This window comes from Oryzias melastigma, linkage group LG3, assembly GCF_002922805.2.
Source record: "Oryzias melastigma strain HK-1 linkage group LG3, ASM292280v2, whole genome shotgun sequence".
Classification (NCBI taxonomy): Eukaryota; Metazoa; Chordata; class Actinopteri; order Beloniformes; family Adrianichthyidae; genus Oryzias; species Oryzias melastigma.
The window spans coordinates 11,543,331-11,564,553 of record NC_050514.1 but is presented as its reverse complement, the minus strand read 5'-3'; the positions used below and the strand labels follow the sequence as shown (position 1 = coordinate 11,564,553).

General features: G+C 37.9%; 1 protein-coding gene across 5 annotated transcripts in view; it reads left to right on the top strand.

The window, feature by feature from the left end:
• nhsb (Nance-Horan syndrome b (congenital cataracts and dental anomalies)) overlaps nt 1–21,223 on the top strand; it is a 54,419-nt gene that overhangs the window by 21,941 nt on the left and 11,255 nt on the right. For 2 of the 5 annotated variants that reach the window (XM_024295862.2, XM_024295860.2), the window contains exons 2-8: nt 18,529–18,681; nt 18,765–18,901; nt 19,456–19,503; nt 19,736–19,780; nt 19,868–19,903; nt 20,167–20,229; nt 20,452–20,644. In XM_024295862.2, the coding sequence (XP_024151630.1) occupies nt 18,529–18,681; nt 18,765–18,901; nt 19,456–19,503; nt 19,736–19,780; nt 19,868–19,903; nt 20,167–20,229; nt 20,452–20,644 (675 nt within the window). The remainder of the gene's footprint in view (nt 1–18,528; nt 18,682–18,764; nt 18,902–19,455; nt 19,504–19,735; nt 19,781–19,867; nt 19,904–20,166; nt 20,230–20,451; nt 20,645–21,223) is intronic. The other 3 variants (XM_024295861.2, XM_024295863.2, XM_036209631.1) reach the window with 3 other exon arrangements.

The following is a 21,223-nucleotide window of genomic DNA, read 5'->3' as shown; positions in this document are numbered from 1 at the left end:
CATAGTTTTGACATCCCGTCTTGACTCTCTCAGCTTGGACTGAAAGCAGTACAGAGAGATGAAGTGTAGCTGAAGTGAACTCAGTGACACCTAGCACATGATATGAAAAAAAAAATCTGCGCCAAATTCAGGACATTGCATTACTTATTCATACTGTCCACATTTTGCTAGAAAATGACACAAAATGTGCTTGTCTATATATTTTTTATTCCTGGTCTAATAGTAAATGAACCCCCGTTGTCCTACCGGGGATGCTACAGAAAATTAGAGTTCCCAAATGATTACAACTCTTTCCGGCTTGTTTGTAGACAATTGACAGAGTTTAATAGTTTTTATAGCATTATAGTATTTGTGTATGTCATGGAATCACTGATAAATGCACAAAATAAACTTCCATCACCCTTCTTATTTATTTTATTTTTTTTATTGGCACAGCACAAAAAAGAAGAAACCTTCATCTACTGAATACATACACATTTTCAACTTTTTGAAATGTATGACACATTTCTTTGCTGTGCTTTGCTGGATTTAACCCACACCCTGGTGGATCTATGAGTCAGAGAAGCACTCAGGAAGCAATTGGAGTTATAACCCCTCACACCTCTCACACCAACTTCCAATGCTGCGTCAAGGAGGGAAGCATTATGGGCCATTTTTAGTGTCTTTTCTGATCTAAAAATGGAATCAAATCACACTTTCCCAGTTTCAGGACAGACACTCTTCCACTGTGCCACTCATCTCCTCTACTGTAGATCATTTCTGAAGGATGGTTGGTTCAATAAATGGGTATTTAGCTCTTTCTTAGACACCTAAAATAAAATGTCATTAAATAAAAAAACCAAGACGTTTTGCTAAAATTGATATGATCCACGGCAAACAACACTAAATTCGATTTTATTATGGAACTGATGATAAAATAAAAAAGAATCTTCTGCTTTGGATGTGTTTTAAGGTGCAGATGAGACGTTTGTTACAGCCCTCTGGGGTTTTGCCTTTCTCTGGTCCTCAGGATCCACTACCCTGCAGGGAGTCTATTGGTATATTGTCAGTTAAGTTATATTCACACCGCCTTCAACACTGTGAGCTCAAGCGGCTGCTTCAGATAAAAAGTCTGTGTAACCGCGTGTTTTGGGCTTGCGAGTTCAAAACTCTCATGTTCACATGTAGCGATGCACACTGAGATCGTTTTTGGTTTCTATCTACGAAACACACAGCTATTGAAGGCGCGTTGAAAGTTCAAACAGATCAAACTTTGACCGATCAGGGACTTGGATTTGGTAGTGATGGATGGACGGCGTCTCTGTTAATTCCCCGAGATAACAATCATTTGAAAATTAAGCAGAAGTTAATAATTGCATTTTCATGTCTCGGAATAGAGCAGTGGAAGATTCACAATCTTTGCGCCATTTTGACACTTCACACCAAGTCTTCTCCAAATCTAGATGGTGGACATGCGCTAGTATGGAGTAGCGACCATAGACCATAGAAATAATACATTTCTATGGCAGCGACAGTCCATGGGCTAAATGCGTGTTTAAGGATGCATGACTAGCACATTAAAGAACGTGCGTCACATGCCCAGTGTGAATGTAGCTCTAGACAACCAGCCCAACGTTACTTTTCAATAGACAGTGTTAGCAGCTAACACATAGCTTTAGCTTGGAAGCAAGAGGAAAGTTATTTCTGAGCTGAGCCTCTAAATATTTTGGTAGATGTTTAGATTTAAACAAACAAATAATCCACGTCTTTTATATATTTAAAAAAAACAGTAGCTCGGTGGGCTTGTGGTAGAATCTACACCCTGAATCTGGAATGTGTTGAGTTCAAATCCAGGCTGGGTCATACCAAGGGCTCTAAAAACGGGGTCCCTGCTTCACACTCAGCATTAAGGGGTTGGATTGAATTCTTCCCTTCTCCCTACCCCTCCATTTGAAGGGGCGTATGAAGCGCAAGTGGTGTCTATTTTTTAATAACCCCCCCCTTCCAAGCGTAGGGATACAGACTTCTCCCTCGCGAGGGGGTTCCGCTTTGCGAGGGGGTTCCGCGTCCCGCTGTGTCGCAGAGAAGAAGCAAATTATTCCTGTGGGTGTGCTCTGAAGCACAGAAGTTTACATTTAAATGTAAATACTGACTTTTTGGTTAGAGCAAGACCTTTTCAAAAGTTATACAACCAATTTTGTGAAGTATATTCGAGTGCTGGAAGCTCCGCGTTAGCGCTAGCGGACCAACGACCATTGGTGATGTCATCAAACAAAAGTGACCTCCAAAATCTCAGACACTATTTTTCCATAACTCTCCGTTCGGAGTGGTAAATGTAGGGGTACGGAGAAGGGAAAGAATTGAATTGGGCCCAAATGGTTCCTGAGCCCGGCTGTGTCTGCAGCTCACCGCTCCCCCAGGGTATGGGTCAAAGAGAACATATTTCACACACCTAGGTGCGTGGCAAATGATAGTACTTTAACTTTAACTTATATTCTGACCAATAAAGCTTCACATCAGTGTTGTATGGAAACATTTTTGGTTGCAAACTAAGGAGGAAGATTGGTCAAATGTTGGATATTTGTCGAGTCACAACGCCCTCTAAAATAACTGTATTAACCTCCCTGCTCCACTTCTTAATTTCTAGTAGTTAAAAAAGATAAAAATAAATGTGCAATTCACCAATATAGAACACTCCCAAAACAAAGAAGAAAATGTTTTTTTGTATTGCTCAGTGTGATACTTGTATAGCACTTTCTACCTTCCTCGAAGGCTTAAAGCGATGGGATGAATCACATGCTTTTCTCCACGTACAGAAAAAGACTTGAGAAACTGAAGCTGTTAAATGCAGGAGTGTTATTCTGTGAAGTTTTACTTTTTAGGTTGCAAGTTTTAGCGTTACTGCCATGTCAGATATCCTCTTTTTTAATACACATAAAATAGATCCTGCTGATTTTATTTGATTTTTAGATGTAGTGTTTTCACCACAGGGACAGAACAGGTGCAGAAAATCTTACAGTTATTGTCTTTGTTCTGCTTCACCTCTTGGGAGGAGATTTAAAAGGGGGTAGGGATAGATGTAAAATAATGCATAGTGGAATTTTTTTTAGCTGAAAGAAAGCATGTAGCCTTAATATATAAATAGTCACATAGATAACACACCCATCAGATTTAGACACACACACACACATATACTCTGTGCTACAGGGTGTGCCCAGCATCAGTGAGAGTACGCTCTGTGCCTGCTCTTCTGCTCCTTGTGTCCTCATTGGTTCTTGTTCAATCTGGCCATCCAATCATATTAGGCTGAGAAATTCTGTGCATAGACTTGCAAATAATCAGTGGTTTACAATAGGACTCTGAAACCATGGCTGCTGCAGAACTGCGTGGTACTCTGTTTTTCCAAAAGATGCACTTTCTGTGAATGTAAATCAAGTCATTTTTTTTTCTAAACGATTAACATTAAGTTGAGCAGTCTGCACGGCAACATTAGATGTTTTAAATTGCAACCAATAGAGAATTCCAAAGAAGGGATTCCTTTCATGCAATTAAAGATTACATGTCTTTGTCCAAGGACACTTTCAGCATGAGAAACCTGGGATTTGAGCTAATGACCTTCCACAAGACAATTTACCATGCAGCATGCATCATACCGTTAAACAGTTTTCTGTTTATTTAGCTCTGTAAAATGCTATTGTTGCTTCCTTGGATCTGTTGTTTTGAAAAGTCGACACTTATAAAGCCGTGGTGAATTATTAAACAGGGTGAATTATGGGTCTGCAGCAAGTGAACCACAGAAACAGACAGAATGGAAGAGAGAGGAAGAGGTCTGGATAAAAATAGGTCAACCTTAGCAGTGGCAACCCAGGGACGTAGAAATAATTCTCTCTCTGAGGAGGAGCTTTGCGTGTGTGCATGTGTGTGTTGCACATTTGTCAGCGGCTCATGGTGTAATGCTAATTCAGTTTCGAAGAGACCCAAAGGTTTCCCCGTGAGCCCAGATAGGGAGCTAAATGTCATTACACGAGGAGATCTTGTCTACAGAATGAACCTAAACGGGCAACATCAGTAAACGTAAATCACGTGAAGCATGACAAAACTGCCATGAAATAATATTCATCACTTTTTCTTTGAATTTCTACTAGCTGTAGAGCAAAGCAAAATAACATTTAGGCTATAATTGAAATGTTTGCTAAAGCACTTTAAAAAAAATATATATATATATATATTTTTTTTTTTTGTTGATAAAGCTGAACACTTTGGAAACACCATCACCTCCTAAAAAAAATGTTTCCTGAAAAACTTAGATTATAACTATGGGTCTGTATTGGCAAGAGTCTGGCGATATATGTATAGCAATATGCGTCTTACGATACGTATCGCGATATATCCCAAGACTACAACAGAACAATTTTTCACTATTTTTTTTTAAGCTGAAGCTCCATGCATGACCCGCTTCACTTGTTTTTAATCTGAGCTGCAACGAAATCAGAAATCTGAGTTTTTATATGATACTAGCAGCAGCATGGCAGAGCCTTTCAGTTAGATATCCATCCCAAGTAAAAACGAGGAAGTACATGTCTCATAAAAACAAAAACTACAAAGCTGACAGAACATTTAACACAAGCTGGCTCTCGCGAGATCCTGTTGTTGTTTTGGTGTAGAGCTGCTCAAAGGGCTCAGTGTGCTGTGCTGCCAAATGGTTAGGGGTTTAGGTGAAAAAAATTTTTAAGTAATATGTTTAATTTTGAAGTTAAAATGTCTATAGTGAAACTATACAGTTCATCACTGTGTATGCCTGTGAAGATGTTGCTGCATGAGTGCATTAGTAACAGTGTGGATATATAAACAGTCATGGCTCAAACCGAATGCCATTACTGGAGAGTGGACATAATAGATGGTCCAACAGTAACAACTAAGCCTGGAGTGAAACAAGAGACGAGAAGGTGATGCTTTAAGTAAAAAAAAAAGGTTGCCGATCTGAGATGTTACAGAGAAACATGTCTGTTTTTTTTCCTGTAATAATATAAAGAAAAAAAACATATTATTTGATCAAATGATTAATATAAAAATAATGTTTTTAACATAATTATTGAGGGCAGCAATAGTTTCTGTAGCAATGGGATTTTTACATTATGATTTTTACTTTTTATTTTTCACAACACTTAGAATTATCTCATGAGCAAAGCAAAATATAAGATATGTTTCTAGTTACCACTTCAATTTAACTATTAAAAAAACTCTTCTAATCTCAAATAGGAAATTATGACTCATTTTGTGACATTGATAGGTAGTGATGGTCAGTGGTAGCTGCTGTGGGCATAAAGGATCTTCTGTATTGGTCAGATGATCTAAAGAATCCTCTGACTGTGTTTTTGAGTAGACTTATCATGTTGTTGAGCTCAACACAAGGGAGGAAGGACCTCTTTTAACTTAAAATGTGTAGCATTTTAGGGTGGAGTTTACATGAGTACACTTTCATCTCCTCACATCTGCATAGTATGTGAGGTAATGAGATTAAAATGCAGTCAGCTTGCTTTATTTGTGTGATCTCTGAAAGTGAAAATGTCTGTTTGTGTAACATCATAGGGAAATCCTTTCTGACCGTGTTGAGATCAATAGTTTCTGGGAAACCCAACCAAATCAAGTGGAGGCAGAGCATCATTTCTGGGGTCAGTTGAGCATGGGGGGTTGCCTTTAAAATGGTAAAAACTGGGTACAGGATACATTTAGATCAGCTAGTTTTGGGGTTTGGACTCAGTCTTCTATAATAAATTAAGATTTGGAAGAAAAAAAAATTCCCAAACAAACGCATGTCTCTGTGTGCATGATCGCATGTGTGAGTAAAAGTGAGAGTAGAAAGAGAGAAAGAGGAGAAGCATGACCTACATTTGGCAAAGCTCATCGTATAAGCATGAAACTGCCTAACATCACCCCAGAGCTCTTCAGCACAGAGCCACACGATTGGCTGCTTTCAGCTCCAGCCTGACAACAGCACTGGCATCACCCAGGGGGAGGGGGAGGGGAGAGGGAGAATGGGAGAAAGAGAGGGGAGGACACCGAGATATGGCATATACATTCAATTCAAAAAGAGAGGACTTTCAAATTCACGCTGAAATGGAGAGATCATGCTGAGTAGAGGCAGAAACGGCTTTTTAAAACTGGTTCATGTAATGTCAAAACTTACTGACAGCAGTTCACGATTCTACTTTTACAAGGTTAGAAGTTTTTGCACCAAAACGACCAGAAAGTCCAAAAATGTGTGCATTACCAATGCTCTAATGAGTGTAACTGTTTTTCAAAGTTGCATCAAGTCTATAGGTTTCAAGAATGTGCTGATAATTTAAGTCTGAAGTCTATATCAGCCTCAAATAATGAGTAAAATCTAAACTAAAATGAGGATAAAACATGTTTGGCCAAAGACTGTACGAGCAACAATAGTGTGACTATGTGAGACTTCTGAATGCATCAAAGCGATGCATCCAAATTAACAATGGGGTCGGTGGTAATCGGAGCATTCAGTGCCACGACCCCCAAACTGGAAGAGTAGCTTCAGAAAATTCCAGCACGGATTTCTGTCATGAGAAACACAGTCCTGAACTGTAGTTCCATTTCATTTCTATATGGTGTTGCATTATTAAACCAGAAAACTGAAAAATGTTTTTTATTTATTCATTCATTCTCTACCCAGAAAATTAGGAACATATTTTTTTCAAGGGTTTCCTGCCCAAGGAACTAAACAGAAAGCGTATAACAAACTGCTCATTGAAACAAAAATGGCAGAAAAATATTTTGGGTCTCTCTTGACAGACATCCTGCCATGTTGCAAGTCACACCTTGATCTCAGATAGCACAGCACCGTCACATCAGGGCTGTTTGGTTCACACCAGTTTGTTTCCTCTGATGGGTCATAATATGGACAGGTGTGAAACCACATCTGAACCCTGGAGCGGACCAGACCCTGGTCCACGCAGAAACAAGGGTCTATGCTGACAAACAAGTGAACCCAGGTGTGGTTAGAGATCCACTCCAATCATCTTTTGATCTCTACTTTAAAAGCATTCTGAGTACATTTAGGATTATTATTGGAGCCATCCAGTCATTCAGTTGTGAGCCAGATCCCAGATCAGACGAGTAAAAACAAAGACGTACATGGATCTATTGGTCTATATGTTGATGCATCTGAGTGAGGTGAAGCCTGCCATAGTAGCTTCTATGGCTTTGTCCGATTTCCCATCCTAATCCCTAACTATCAAAAAAACTATATAGTGCCCTGGATTTTAAAAGCAATTCGGACACCATGCTCACTACTTTTCTTCTGTTTTTCTAAACGCAGTTTATGACGTTACCGATTTCACAAAATGAAAATCTAATCAATATAAACATTTCAGGACATCTGTTTATGACTCCACTGTGTTCTAATGATTAAAATGTGGATTTTTTTTTTTTGCAAAAATAATTAAACCGCAATGTATCGTGGTCTATATTCACTAATGTATTGAGCATCAATGCATGCTAGTTTTTTGCAAAGAATTTTGGGAAATTTTGAGTGCACTTGACTTTGGAATTTCAGATTCGGACAGCTCTAGAAAATGGCAAACACAATATATAGGGCACTATATAGTAAGTCGGGGGGGGGATTCAGACACAGTCTGTGCTAGCTTTTTCAAATGGTCTTTTATTGCCTATCCAGATTCACAATGATTCGAAAACTCGAGTACTCCAAAATTAACTTGATTATCTTTGTATTTGTGCTCCATCATAAGAAAAATGTCACAAGAATATGTTAAAAACACCAAAAACAGGATTTTTATTGGAGGGGGTCTTTAAACGGCAGTGTCTGTCCAGCAAACCAGAGAGTGGAAGTGAAAGAAAAACTAAATGATATATAAGCTATGTATTAAAAAAACAATAAAAGTAAATTTAAAAAATGAATACAAGAAGAATAATAAAATTAAATAAAAGGTATTTATACATATGTGTATCGAAGAATGTTTAAAAAGTCTGGCTATCGCTGTTAACATCGACCAATGCTCTATCCGGTATCTGAGTCTTCTTCTTTATCTTGTTTTAGTTGTGCTGGGTTCTCATTTTAGACAACACCGCCACCAATAGGGCAGTTGTTGTAACTGCGGAGAGTTCATCTTTGATAGTTCACTGTCAAACTAAAGTTTCAAATCTTTTCTCGCCCAATCAATGGGAGCTTGAGGTTAGTGTCGTTGCAGCTTTAATAATTGTGTTAAAGTAGAGTGAGGTGGCATATGGTGCTATCATTAGTTGCACTTTGTTAGGTTATTAAATGCCATGTTGGAAGAATTAGTCAACAAACTATCACACAGAGGCTTAGGTGGCTAATACCTCTTAGCCCTCAACCCCCCACCAGGAGTTCTCTCACATTACAGTGAATGGGAGCGGGGCGTGAGCATTAAAAACAAGTTTCTGAAAGCATATTGTGCAGTGTGGGTGATTATCACCTCTAAGGATACCCTGCTGCAAATCCACAGTCTGTAGCATCACATGACCACAGACATGATTATGTGCGCGCACACACATGTTTTTTTTGCACATTCACTCATGCACCCTCTTCCTCTTTTGTGTACCACTCCGTCTGTCTCTCTTTCCCTGAGTTCCCCTGGCAGAATGCATTATGGGAACCATTCTGGCACAGCTCTCACTCCTCACAGCTTTTATCTTTAAGTTGTTTCCATAGAAACAACTATGCTCTATCAGTTCAGCCCGATGGCTTCAAAAGCTATACACCAATGTCCTTATCCAAGATAAACCGCCCCCTCAACCACACAAAAACGGCTGAAGTCACTGTAGACTCATTGATCAAGTAATCATATGTACAGAAATAGAAAGCTGGTATTAATTGCTAATGAAGATGTTACAATCTTATTAGATGCTACCTTTTCTTCCACTGATGGTTCCTCAGTACTGAGGGAAACACAAGCAGTAGCTAGTGCTACCTAGCAGACGCAGTAGTTTTGTTCGGTGTAGCTGCTGCTCTCGTGTCCTCAGAGGAGCTCCTCTCATCAGCATGGTGGTGCTTCCTCCGTTTCCTCCACTGTAGCCCTCATCCACCCTCACTTCTGCATGTCTTTTTGCTGCTGGCTTTAGGATGCGTCTTTATCGGTTGACACCCATACAAATTTGTCATGTAAAAAAAAATTTCCCATGAAGCAGCTGGCCTAGATCAACAAAGAAGACGTGCTCCAGCCAATTATTACACTTTCATTCAAACACAGATGTAGACAGCCACACCAGGCTGTCACACTATGACCAGCAGTAGGAGTCTCCCTCAACCTACACGCAGCGGGAGATCACCCCCTCCCAGCATATGCGCTGGTTTCCATGGAGACATGAAGTTAAAAATAACATGGGCGATGGCTTGTTTTGTGCCATTCCACCAACATGGCTGAAGCATTTACAAAAAAACACACATACACACTTCAACACACTGGCAGAACATGTTGGCTGAAGCAAATTTGACAAGAACCCATTGAGAGCAACTTATATGTGTACACACTGTCAAAAGTATTGATATGAAGCTGGCATTTCGTCACACTCTACCAGCTTTCATCTTTGCAGAGGCTGTCATAGATGATACTTTTACAGGAAGGAGTCTGTATTAATGCTGTAGACCTATAAAAATAATTCACAAAGTTATCAAAAACCTACATTTAACTTGGATCAGCTATAACTGTAGTATGTTTTAAACAAATAGATCTATGTGCATCTGTGTTTGTCCTTGTAGTATGTGATTTAAAACTGAATGGCTGCATATCTCTAATATTGCTCACCATTTTTGCATGTTAGGTTGGTGTTATAAGGGGCTGTAAGCTAGTGGGAGTGGTGGGAAGTAGGGGCGGGCTTATTCTGTAACAACAGTTCTGCCCACAGCTGAGAGGGGAACTACTGATGATCTCCTGCCACTCTGCAAAAACTATGTCTTAAAAAAACATTTTTCCTTTTTTTTTGTTTTGGCTAAAAACCCATAATCATAATTAAGAGACCACTGGTAACACTTTTAAAATGCATAAAAAAATTATTAGAGTGAGAATTTAAACAGAAAAATATAAATTAAATTTCCAATTTTCTAAATTAGTGGTCTATAGATGCAATTTCTATGTTACATTACTTTATAGAAAATGAAAGACTAAATTAAAGCTTGAGTCTTTATCATTCTAGCCTATGGGATCATCATCCAGTGAAATTCACTTTAATTCACTTATGCAATGTATTATGCACAAGGCAAGTCTTTTGACCCAAACCAAGGGACCCTAAATGACCCCTCCAGTACCTCAGAAACGGTTAAGTCGGTATGTACAAATACATGTGCATCTTTGGAACAACAAATCGGTCTACACGTTTCCAAATGGACATCTTGCTTCTCTTTGTTTATGTGAATCCAGCATACTGTCCCTGTTTTCTCTTTTGATTAAATTCTTTTAAAGAACTTTGTTGAAATATTGATGAGGAACAGGGGAAATACGGAACAAAAAGAAGTTAAGTGAGGAGAGGAGGTCCTCACAATAACATGAGATGATGAAACATTAATCACTTGCTGCCACTTTTATTCGCTGCCACATCCACAGAAATGCAGAGGGGCACATTGGAAGGATGTCTGTGTTAATGCTTTCAGGGAAACATACTAAATGAATTGAACTATGAATTTTGCTTAAATAAGTGTGAAAACAAGAAGCTATCCTATTTTAATTAGTACACATGTATTTAGTGATGAACCAATATTAAATATATATATCTATATATATGTTTATTTAAATAGTAAATGGCGTATACTTATAAGGCGCTTTATTACCTTCCTTGAAGGCCCAAAGCGCTTTACTGTCACACACATTCACACACTGGTGGTGGCTCCGATGCCGAACACTGGCGCCAACCTTCCACCAGAGACAATTTGGGGTTCAGTGTCTTGCACTTCTACACATGTGCGAGCAAGGCGGGAATCAAACCTGCTCGCTTCCGATCAGGAGTCGACCGCCCTACCACTGCACCACGGTCGCCCCCCCAGCTAAGCTTAACTAAGATAAACTAAACTAAGCGAAGATAAACAAACCAACCTGATCTAAGATAAGCTAAACAATGAATTTCCCCACCCTGTGGGATTGTTAAAGTATCTTGAATCTAACAAAGCTAAAATAAGCTAAGCTACGCTAAAATTAAATAAACTAAGATAAGCTAAACTAAACTAAGCTAAACTAGCTTTGCTATTTGGTTTCCATAAGTCTTTTTTCAGAAAAAATGAATTTGTAGAACCAGAATTTCCTCTTTACTCTGAAAAGAACAAGATCGAATACAAAACTGAATTTTAACACCTTTGTTGTGGTTGAGGGAAAAAGACAATTAGATTTTGGATTTAAATTAGCGTCTTGTTTCGCATTTGTTATAAAAGCATAGCTATATGTTTAATGTATTTGCTAAGATGATGAAAAGCATGCATCGTTACTGGGAAATAAGTTAAAGTTACAGCTTTGTAATTTCTTTATTATTTTAAGCAGAGGCGTAATGATAAAGTCATCTGGCAGTTTTATGAACTTTTTCCGTGTTGTTAGCTCACTTTTAAGAAAATAATAGAAACTATGAAGATTTCCTCTATTGTACTAGAAATTTTCCTATTTGTGTAGATTGTAAACTGTAAATGTATGTCTCTCTGACACATAACACATTAAACCTTGCATCTCATTGGTGCTTCTTTCCTAGTGAACACATACTGTAGTGTGCTGTCTGACTGTGCAGTGATCATGCTGTGCCACCACGGGGCAGCACAGGAGTCCTTTTAGTGGAGTCTGTTAATACTGAGTAAACAGCGGGTGCAGCGCCAGGAAATAATCCCTTGAACATTTAACCTGCTGTTGTGTTGGTGATATTTTATCTGACTCGTCTGATTCGCCGTGACGTGGAGGGCACTATAAATAAGGCCAGGGCCTCAGTGCTGTACTCGGTTCCACTGTTATGGACACATGTAACAGCCTGACATTGCATGCACAGTCACACACACGTTTGAGCACAAACATGCAGGTTAGAGTCTCAGAACAAAGAGGCTAGAAAGGGCGGAAACAGAAAAGTTGAAAGCAGCTTTTCAAGCACAAATCAATAACTTTTACTGATAAAAAATGGGTAGTTTTTAAAAAATATTTAGATTATTCTTCTGTATGTTTTTTTTTATCATTTTAAGAACAAATTTTCCAACATATTCTTTAAACAGGTCAAACTGTAAATGTCTTATCCAAAAGCTAAGGTTTGTTATTATTTGGTCAAAGTGTCTGTGGTCTACCACTCATGTTTCATTGATGACTGTACTTCACTGACATGCAACTCTAGGGATGAGAAGATTTTAAGGACCTCCTCTACTAAAGGGGGGATTTGCACATTTATTATGCACAGTCATAACACTTTCTTTTTGCAGATGCTGACCACAACCTAATGTACTGCAGTGGTTGACCACAGTGGTCCCCTTAAGTAGTTGGCTAGAAATATTTGCAAACACTGCTGGTGTTTTTTTTTTTTTTTAAAGACTCGTGGTTCGCTGAAATCTCCTTGAGCAAAATGCAGAATCTGCCGGCTATACTCCAAAATCAGAGAACTGCCAGAGCTTCAGATTACAGCAGATTACCAGGCAGGGTGCTCTTACGCTCTCTCTGTTTTCTAATGCTGTTTTTAATACAACCACATGGGGATGTTTACCACCACAGATGTAAAACAAAGCATCTCTTCAGACAAAAATAAACACATTTTTGATTTTTTGTTTTCAACCTCTTCTAACTTTATCAGTGGTTTCACTTTAAATATGAATTTTAACTATCTACTGTCATTTTAGGTGAAAGCAAAAGGAGGTCTAAGCATATAATACACATTCTCAGCATGTGGTAGATTAATAAATAAATACGTTGTGACTGAATGCCCCCCGTCCCTTTGCATAATACTACATTATAAAGAGATTATGGTCAGTGACAGGCCATGCTCAGGCAGACCCTACCATCTGACTTCATATGAAGGGAGGAATCGGACCACCATGGAGGGTGAAAAAAAGACGAGTTTCAGTGTATATTTCACAAAATATGAGCGTATTACAAAAATGTTTTCTTTATGATCATTTTTTTAAAAGACAAAAAAAAAGGAGGATGGGAAATATTTGTTTTTAGGAATGTATTAAGTCATCAGAGGGGAGGAGAAAGCTGAAACAGCAGGTGGGTGGGGAGATGCAAGAGGCGGGGGTCTGTGTCTGCAGTGATGTTAGTGTGGATGTTGTGTTTGTTCGGGGATGATTTACCGCAATCTCTTGGAGTAAAAGATGGGACCTTTTTTGAACAAAATATGACAAGGAGTACGCTGAAAGAAAGGAGGAGCGGCACATGCCAAAACAAAGACAGAAGCTAGAGAGGCATTGGAAACTTGCTGACCATGGCGTTGGCTTGTCTGGGTCTGGGCTGCACCCCTGTACAATCCAAAGGTACTGGCTGCAGCAACAATTTCAACATTAATGCCTATGTCTACATACGTTCTGTTTATATTGTTGTAATTGATGTTTTCTGAAAATGAGTGATATTTCTATAGCCTTATAGTTATCTGACAGAAAATATTTACATCTCAGTCAAACTCTAATAAATCTGAATATAGACAGAAAAAAACATTAAATAACTAGAATTTAAATGAGGTTTTCGAAAAATGCAACAGTTTTATTTTGTGACCAGTCAAATGTTATTTAATCAGATACATAATGGTTTTTATAACATTTTCAAAAAAGGACAGCCCTAAATTTTAAGGTATAAAGAGCTGCCAATAAATCCAGAGAGCATTTTTGTAATTTTTTTTTGCTTTTTTATTAACAGTACTTTAAACCAGTTTGATGAAATAAGTAATGGTAAATGACATGACATGCAGGGTGAAATAAAGGTTGAGTTTAGCCACGTCAACATTAATCTCGTTTGTTTTGTTTCACAAATACCATTTTTGAACTAGATTAAATCTATCCTGGCTGGCACCAGAATCACACCATAAATTTAACTAATAAACTGCCAGAACATAAATGCTCGGTTATCAGTGATAAACTTAAAAAACTAGGCTAAAAGAGTAAAACAAAAAGGTAGCAACTATTGGTCATTCCTTGGACCTAGTTGGACATTAAAAATGTATAAATTAAAAATGTACAGCTTCTACTGGTGCTTCCTGATACATTAACATCATCATCAAACTCAAACACGTGTGTTTATAGAAGTGGGTTCAAAGGGTCAGAGTTGGCGCGGAAAAGACTTGTTGAAGTCCAAAGCTCAGCATAAAAAGATAAAAGGACCCCATTTATGTGGATGAAACAAGGGTTGTCACAGGACATTTCTTCCTCCGCAGAACTGGACATATAGTGTTTCTTATATAACAGCTGTCTACTGTGACAAGATTCTGCAGCCACTGCCATAGGGAGTGTGACCCAGATACACCATAATACATTTCCTACTAATGACTTGTGCTCACTCACATCTGGACCATTGAGGGAGATAAATATTGCAGCTTGTCCAGAAAGAGGAAAGTCAGTTATTTGAGTTATTGTTATGCGTGAGTTTTCTTAGTTTTTACTAATGTGAGTTGTAAAGAAAATGCTCTAAAATGACTAAAGACCGACATCACACATCCATGTCAGATTTGATTAAAAAGATGAGAGAGGTCTGTAGTGTTTGTCATTGGTACACTTCAACTGTGAGAGACAGAATGATAAAAACAAATCCAGAAAGTCGCATGGTCTGATTTTATTTATTTATTTTTTAAAGAATTGGTTTGTATAATGTTGCAGGAAATAAGTACTGAGCTATAAACAAGCAAGAATCCTATCCCTCATGGACCTGTTAGTACTTCTTTAAGAAGTTCCTCCATCCTCCTCCTGTATTGACGGCACCCATTTGAACTAGTTATCTGTATAAAATACACCTGTCCACACCCTTTAACCATCAAAATACAACTTCTCCATCATGACCAAAGAGCTGTCAAAGGACACCAGGTACAAGATTGTACACCTAAACAAAACTGAGATGATTCAATCAAAATTAAGCAAACCGCTTGGTGAGAAGAGATCATCTACTGGAGTCTTAGAAATGAAAGAAATACAAGATCACTGACAATGTCCCTCACCGGGAGCTCTACGCAACAATAATCTCCAGACAAAAATATTTATACACGTCTGCTCGTGACCCGGAACCGGAAGTAATGGTTTATTTCAAGCAATCAGGAATAATACATGAAAAAAAATAACATTACATTGAATCACAAGTATGTCGCTTTAAAGGAAGTGGGAGGAAGCGAACTTATATAATCCCACCCCGGCTTGATCATAACATTTTCTCTACATGAATTATCAGTATCCGGTTCAGGACTTAATATCAAATATTTATACACTTTATATACAAAAATAATCTTGAGAATGGTGAGGAAACAGCCCAATACAATAAGGGGGAACTACTTAAAGACCAGAAGAAAGCTGAAACCACAGGAGCAGAGGTTACAAAAGAACAAACTGAAGAACAAAAGGGTCCCTTACCAACACATGTGCAGGCTTGTCTAAAGTTCTCCCAAGTTCTCCAAAGACCGTCTGGACGGTCCAGAGGAGGATTGGGAGAATTCCATGGTCAAATGAGACCAAATTGAACTCTGGTAAAAATGACAGTAAAGAGGAGGAAACCTCATGCTTTGGGTATTATATTCTGTAAAGTGGACAGGAGGACTGATCCGTATGAAGGGAAAAAAAGAATGCTGGGGCATTCATGGGAAGATTTTGGGCAAAAACCTTCTATGACTGTGATCATTGACTATTTTGGATGGATCTTACAAGGATCCCAAACACATTGCAGGCAACAAAGGAGAGGCTACATTAAAAACATTTCAAGTTTCTGGAGTGACCTAGCCGGTCTCTGGACCTTAATATAACAGAGAATCTGTGGGGTGAGTTTAAAGTTCATGTTGCTCAAAGACAGTTCCAAAATACATCACCGCCCTAGAGAAAATGTGCATGGGGAAATGGGCTGAAAGAGCAGCTATCGTGTGTACAAACTTGGGGAAGACCTACAGGAAACACTTAACCTCTGTCACTGACAACCAGGGTTTCATTACCAAGTATTGAATGAACTTTTGTTTATTAACCAAAAAAAATATTTTCAGCACTATTGTACTCATCAATTCCTTAGGAATCAAACATTATGATTTTTTTTTTAATTCTGTCTCTCACAGTTGAAGTGTACTGTACTTATGGTGAATATTACAGCCCTCTTTTTAAGTGGAAAAACCTGCAGAATCTTTGACTGACAATTTTTTTGTTAATAACCTTTGGATAAAACAGTGATAATTGTAGCTGTGATCACCCTTTGGGTCACAATTTAATTTTACTAATGACAAAGCTGCTTAAGAAAAGTAACATAAAAAATTCACAGAATTTGGCATTTATTCAGTTAAAATGTACTTAAGTTTGTGTCTGTAAAGGCCCTCACAATTCATAACTTTCTTTAAGTTGAGTTATATGTTGTCACATTTGTGCCATTTAGTTCTAAGGATGTGTGACAACAATGGCACAATATCTGTATTTGCAGATAAATGCATTGTGCGTGATGATTACAGTATATGTTTGAAAACATTATCTAATATCCTAATTTATTCCACTCATCAGTAGAAGTCTTCCTGTTGCCAAAAACAACCCTTCAAATGAAGAAATAATAATTCACTATTTTATTTTATTTTATTTATTTATTTTAAATTTCACTGCTTAAAAAATAATCAATATAAACCTTTTTGGCCTGATACCATGTTGACCATATTCATGTTTTTTTCAGTTACTTTTTTACTTTTATTTAAGAGTATTCCATTTAAAATGTATGATACAAAAAGTATTGTGTGCTTTCCACAAACAGACATAGAAGCTCTTCATGCCTAACATCATTGAATGAATGTCCATTAGCATGAATGTCCAGAGATTTTCAGAATTAAAAGAAACAAAACAACATACTGTTCCTGTGGAACACCTGTGGAAAACTTACCAACATTCAAATACTGCAACAAAATGTATTGTTGAATTATGGGAGTTCAACTTCACCCCAGATTCCCAATAAAAATACTGCATGAGTTAAAACTCAAACCATTTTGTCTTATTTTGTAGTAGTTAATAATTGTGCCTTGATGATGAATTGAAAGAAGACCGTTAATTTCCATTCTAAGTGGAGAGTTGATCATCCCTAGTTCTTTTTCAGGACTTAAACTGTGCAATGTGGAGGGTTTCTGTGTTGAATTTAAATCTGGAAGTTGTATGACTGCTGGGCTACTAAGGGCAAATAAGACATGAAATGAGGAAAATATGACTAATAAATAATGGTTAAGAAGCCTGGGGTCACAATCAACTGATCGGAGAGTCAAAGGCTGACTTACTTCTCTTATTTTAGACACTTCTTTACTCCCAAAAAAGATGCATTGTGATGCTATAAACAGACCCAAGCCAGAATCACAGGGATTTTAGGTGTGTGAATGTGTTTAGAGGTGGGTTCAGGTGCCCTCTGCTGGAAAGTCAAAGCTTTACCGCACATTTCCACTGAAAGTAAAAGAGAAGCTGCAGCTGACTAAAATGAAGACCCAAATCTGTAAATCTGGAAAATTTCTCATGAAATATCCATAATGTATAATTTCCAAATGTTTTGTTTATACATTTAACTTGTTTAAATTTAGACTGTAAACTATGACACAAAACCAGCACTAAAGCATCCTGTATAATGACAAGTTTGTTTAAAGATCCGTTTGTTGTTTAAGTGCTGATCCGAAGTTCTTTTTGGAACATATAAACACAAAAATCAATGTATTTTCTATTGAGTTCACACAATTGTATTTTAAAGATTTATAATCTTTGGCTTGAGAGAGTTCTGAAAGTGGGCATTGATTGACCTATTAGCAGTGTGTTTTTGGGAACTGTTGATGAGCTTTGGTGGGAGAAAAGTGGACTAATTTGAATCTGCAAGTGCTGTTGCTGGAGAATGTCAGAACTTGGTTGGAACCGTTCTCTGATTGGTATCAGAAAAGAAGTCAACTGAGACCATCTCAGTTTAAGTCTTAACCTGTGGTTTCCCTGTGGCTGTCTTTATGTCTAAGTATCAACATGATTATGGAGCTCGCTATAGTTATTAAAAGAGCATTTATGTTTTAATACCAAGTGTATCTCCTGCTTATAATTCATTTTATTTGCCCTTATTTTTCTTTTTTCTTTGCTGCTTGATGTAAACATGAATCCTTGCACATGTTTGTATTCATGGGCCAATTGTTTTGTTCTGTTAATGTGTTAAAAAATAATCAATACACATATAATAATAAAAAAAACACGACTGTGAGCTTAAAAGGTCTAAGTTTTTTACAAATCTGACTATTTAACTTCAGTCAACAAACTTTACTAAAAGAAGAAATGGTGTGAACGATGGGCTCCGACTTACAGGACCTAATTAATCTTAGTTAATGAAACAGAGTTACAGCATTGGTTTCCTCTAACATGACCTATCTGTCCCTCCTTCCTTCCAGCTGTGTCAAACCTGGAAATCGAGAGCAAGCTTTCAGCTCACTATCAGGCTCCTCTCCACCAGCAACACAACATGTTTCATCCCTCTACCAGGCCGATGTGTCTTGAGGAGCTACACAAAAATGCTCAGCTCAGACTCAGAGCGCTGCATCAAGGTGAGATGCTGAAGAAAGCTACTCTCACTGCCTATGACGTGCTGGAAGTACTTTTTTTTCTTACTTTGGCTTGTGCTGCACAGATGAACAGCTTCATCAGCGATCCTCAAGCCGGGAGAGAAACAGGATGACTATCTCTCTCTCCGTGGCACCCCCCATGCCGTCGTTTCCCTCGCCTCACTCCATCCGCAGACAACAGAGGAGTCGCTTGGCAAGAGCGGTAAGGTCAAGAGCTGTGACACTAACCTAAAAAAGTTGAAAGATGACATAATTTCCTCTCAGCTAATCATCGGATGGCGAACCCAGAAAAGGTTTGCAGCTCAGACAGTAGTTATGCAAGATTCTTAGAGACTCCTCACACTTATCAAAATGTTAATAAAGATGCTCTCAAACTATAAGATCAAAATTTATTTTGACAAATTTCTAAATTTGTTCCAATGATATCAGAACTTAGATTTATAGTGCAGATTCAAAAACAACTCTCATTTATGACAACCTTTTCCAGCTTTCTCTGAGTAAATACTAGTATGTATGTTTATATATATATACACACAAATTCATTTACAACATTTTAAAACTAGTTAACCAAAAATGCTGATGTGCTCATTTTAAAAACTTAAAACCCAATTTCGACTTCAGTTCATGTCACATTTACTACTTTTTAAATAATTTTCTTTTCTGTCTTGTTCAATTAATAGCTATTTAAATTTTAGCCTAATTTAAAAATATTTTTTTTCCAAACATTGACATAATATTTTGATTTGACGCATGCAGCAAGAGAGAGCAGAGAGGGAGCGGGAGTTGGACTATCAACCTGGGAAGGTAAAACAGAGTTCTGCCTGTTATGAACCTGTTGGCACCACTGAACCTGTGTCGCTGCGTTCACTGTCGTTTTGCTGCTGCATGTCTACACTTTTGTGTTCTATAGAAACGCAGCACATAATATTGTCCTGTAAACATCTCCAGTGGCTTTTATTGAATCCTGTTTTATGATGGCAATATGTTCTGTTTGTCTATTTTGTGACACTGAATTTCTTTTTTTCCCCTCCTGAAGGAGACAACTGTGAGAGAAACAGAGATTCAGACCATCCAGAGAAAAGTAAGTAATCATTTGTTTGCAAAGAGGAAAGGTTTAACTCTTTTTCTTTGCGTTTGCTCAACAAGTGCATGCTTCCTTTGCCCACAGGAGAGACCAGAAAGAGTGGCAGAAATCCAAAGAAAGGTAGGACTTTTTGAAACATCTAAAAGCTTGATATTCCACTCAAGATTTCAATAAAGTTAAAAAAAAAATCCATTAGTTTTTATAGATCAAATCATACAGAGGTTTTGGGCAGCAAAAAAAAATTAAAATAAGTGTCCAAAGCGGAGATTGATCGAGAGTATTTCAATTATCTGTTTCACTATTACTTTCCTTCCTCCGATATTTTTTCATTCATGCCATCTGTTTTTTTTTTAATTTTGTGTTGTTGTATTTTCTGTTCATAGCTTGAGTGCTTTTACTCACTTGACACTATTGAAGGTTGCATCTTCATTCCATGGAGTAGAAAGGTATCAAGCATTTGTTGCTTTTACTTTTTTTTATCTTTTGATCTAACGTTATTCATCCAAGATTGTTTTTAATATTAAAATGATCTTGAGAAAACTCTTAAGAACTAGCTGTTTCATTGTGTGATTTGCCCATTCAAAGAATGTTTTAAGTCTATGACTTGACAAAACTTAAACTGTGATGAAATCATTTAAAATGTGGCTTAAGGTTTTTGCTGTTTCCAGGCTACCTCAGCGGGAGAAGAGGAGTGCGACGAGGTTCTGGAGAGCCACAGAGCAAAGGCCCCAGCCCCCAGTGACTCCAATCACCAGGAGAAACAGAGCAGCTGGTCAAAGGAAAACATCCCACCATCGGATAAGAAGACACCTGTGGACTCGAATGCTGTCTCTTCATGTATCATCCCCATCAATGTCACAGGTAAGATGGAAATCAAAATCAATGGGAACAAACAAGATGTAGTTTTAAAGTATACATGTGAATTAATTTACAGAGTATGGTTGGAAATATTTTTGAATACATTGTACATACACTAACTAGCCATTTTACTTGGCACACCTGTCCAACTGTTTGTTAACGCAAATGTCTAATCAGCCAATCACATAGCAGCAACTTCATGCATTTAGGCATGTAGAAATGGTCAGGAGAAACTGCTGCAGTTCAAACCAAGCATCAGAATGGAGAAGAAAGGTGATTTAAGTGACTTTGAACGTGGCATGGTTGTTGGTGTCAGACGGGGTGGTCTGAATATTTCAGAAACTGCTGATCTACAGGGATTTTCACCAACAACCATCTATAGGGTTTACAGAGAATGGTCAAAAAAGTTCTGTAAGCAGAAATGTCTTGTTGATGCCAGATGAGAATGACCAGATTGGTTATAGCCGATAGAAAGGCAACAGGAACTCAAATAACCACTGGTTACAACCGAGGTCTGCAGAAGAGCATCTCTGAACATAGAACACGTCCAACCTTCAGGCAAATGGACTACAGCAGCAGTAG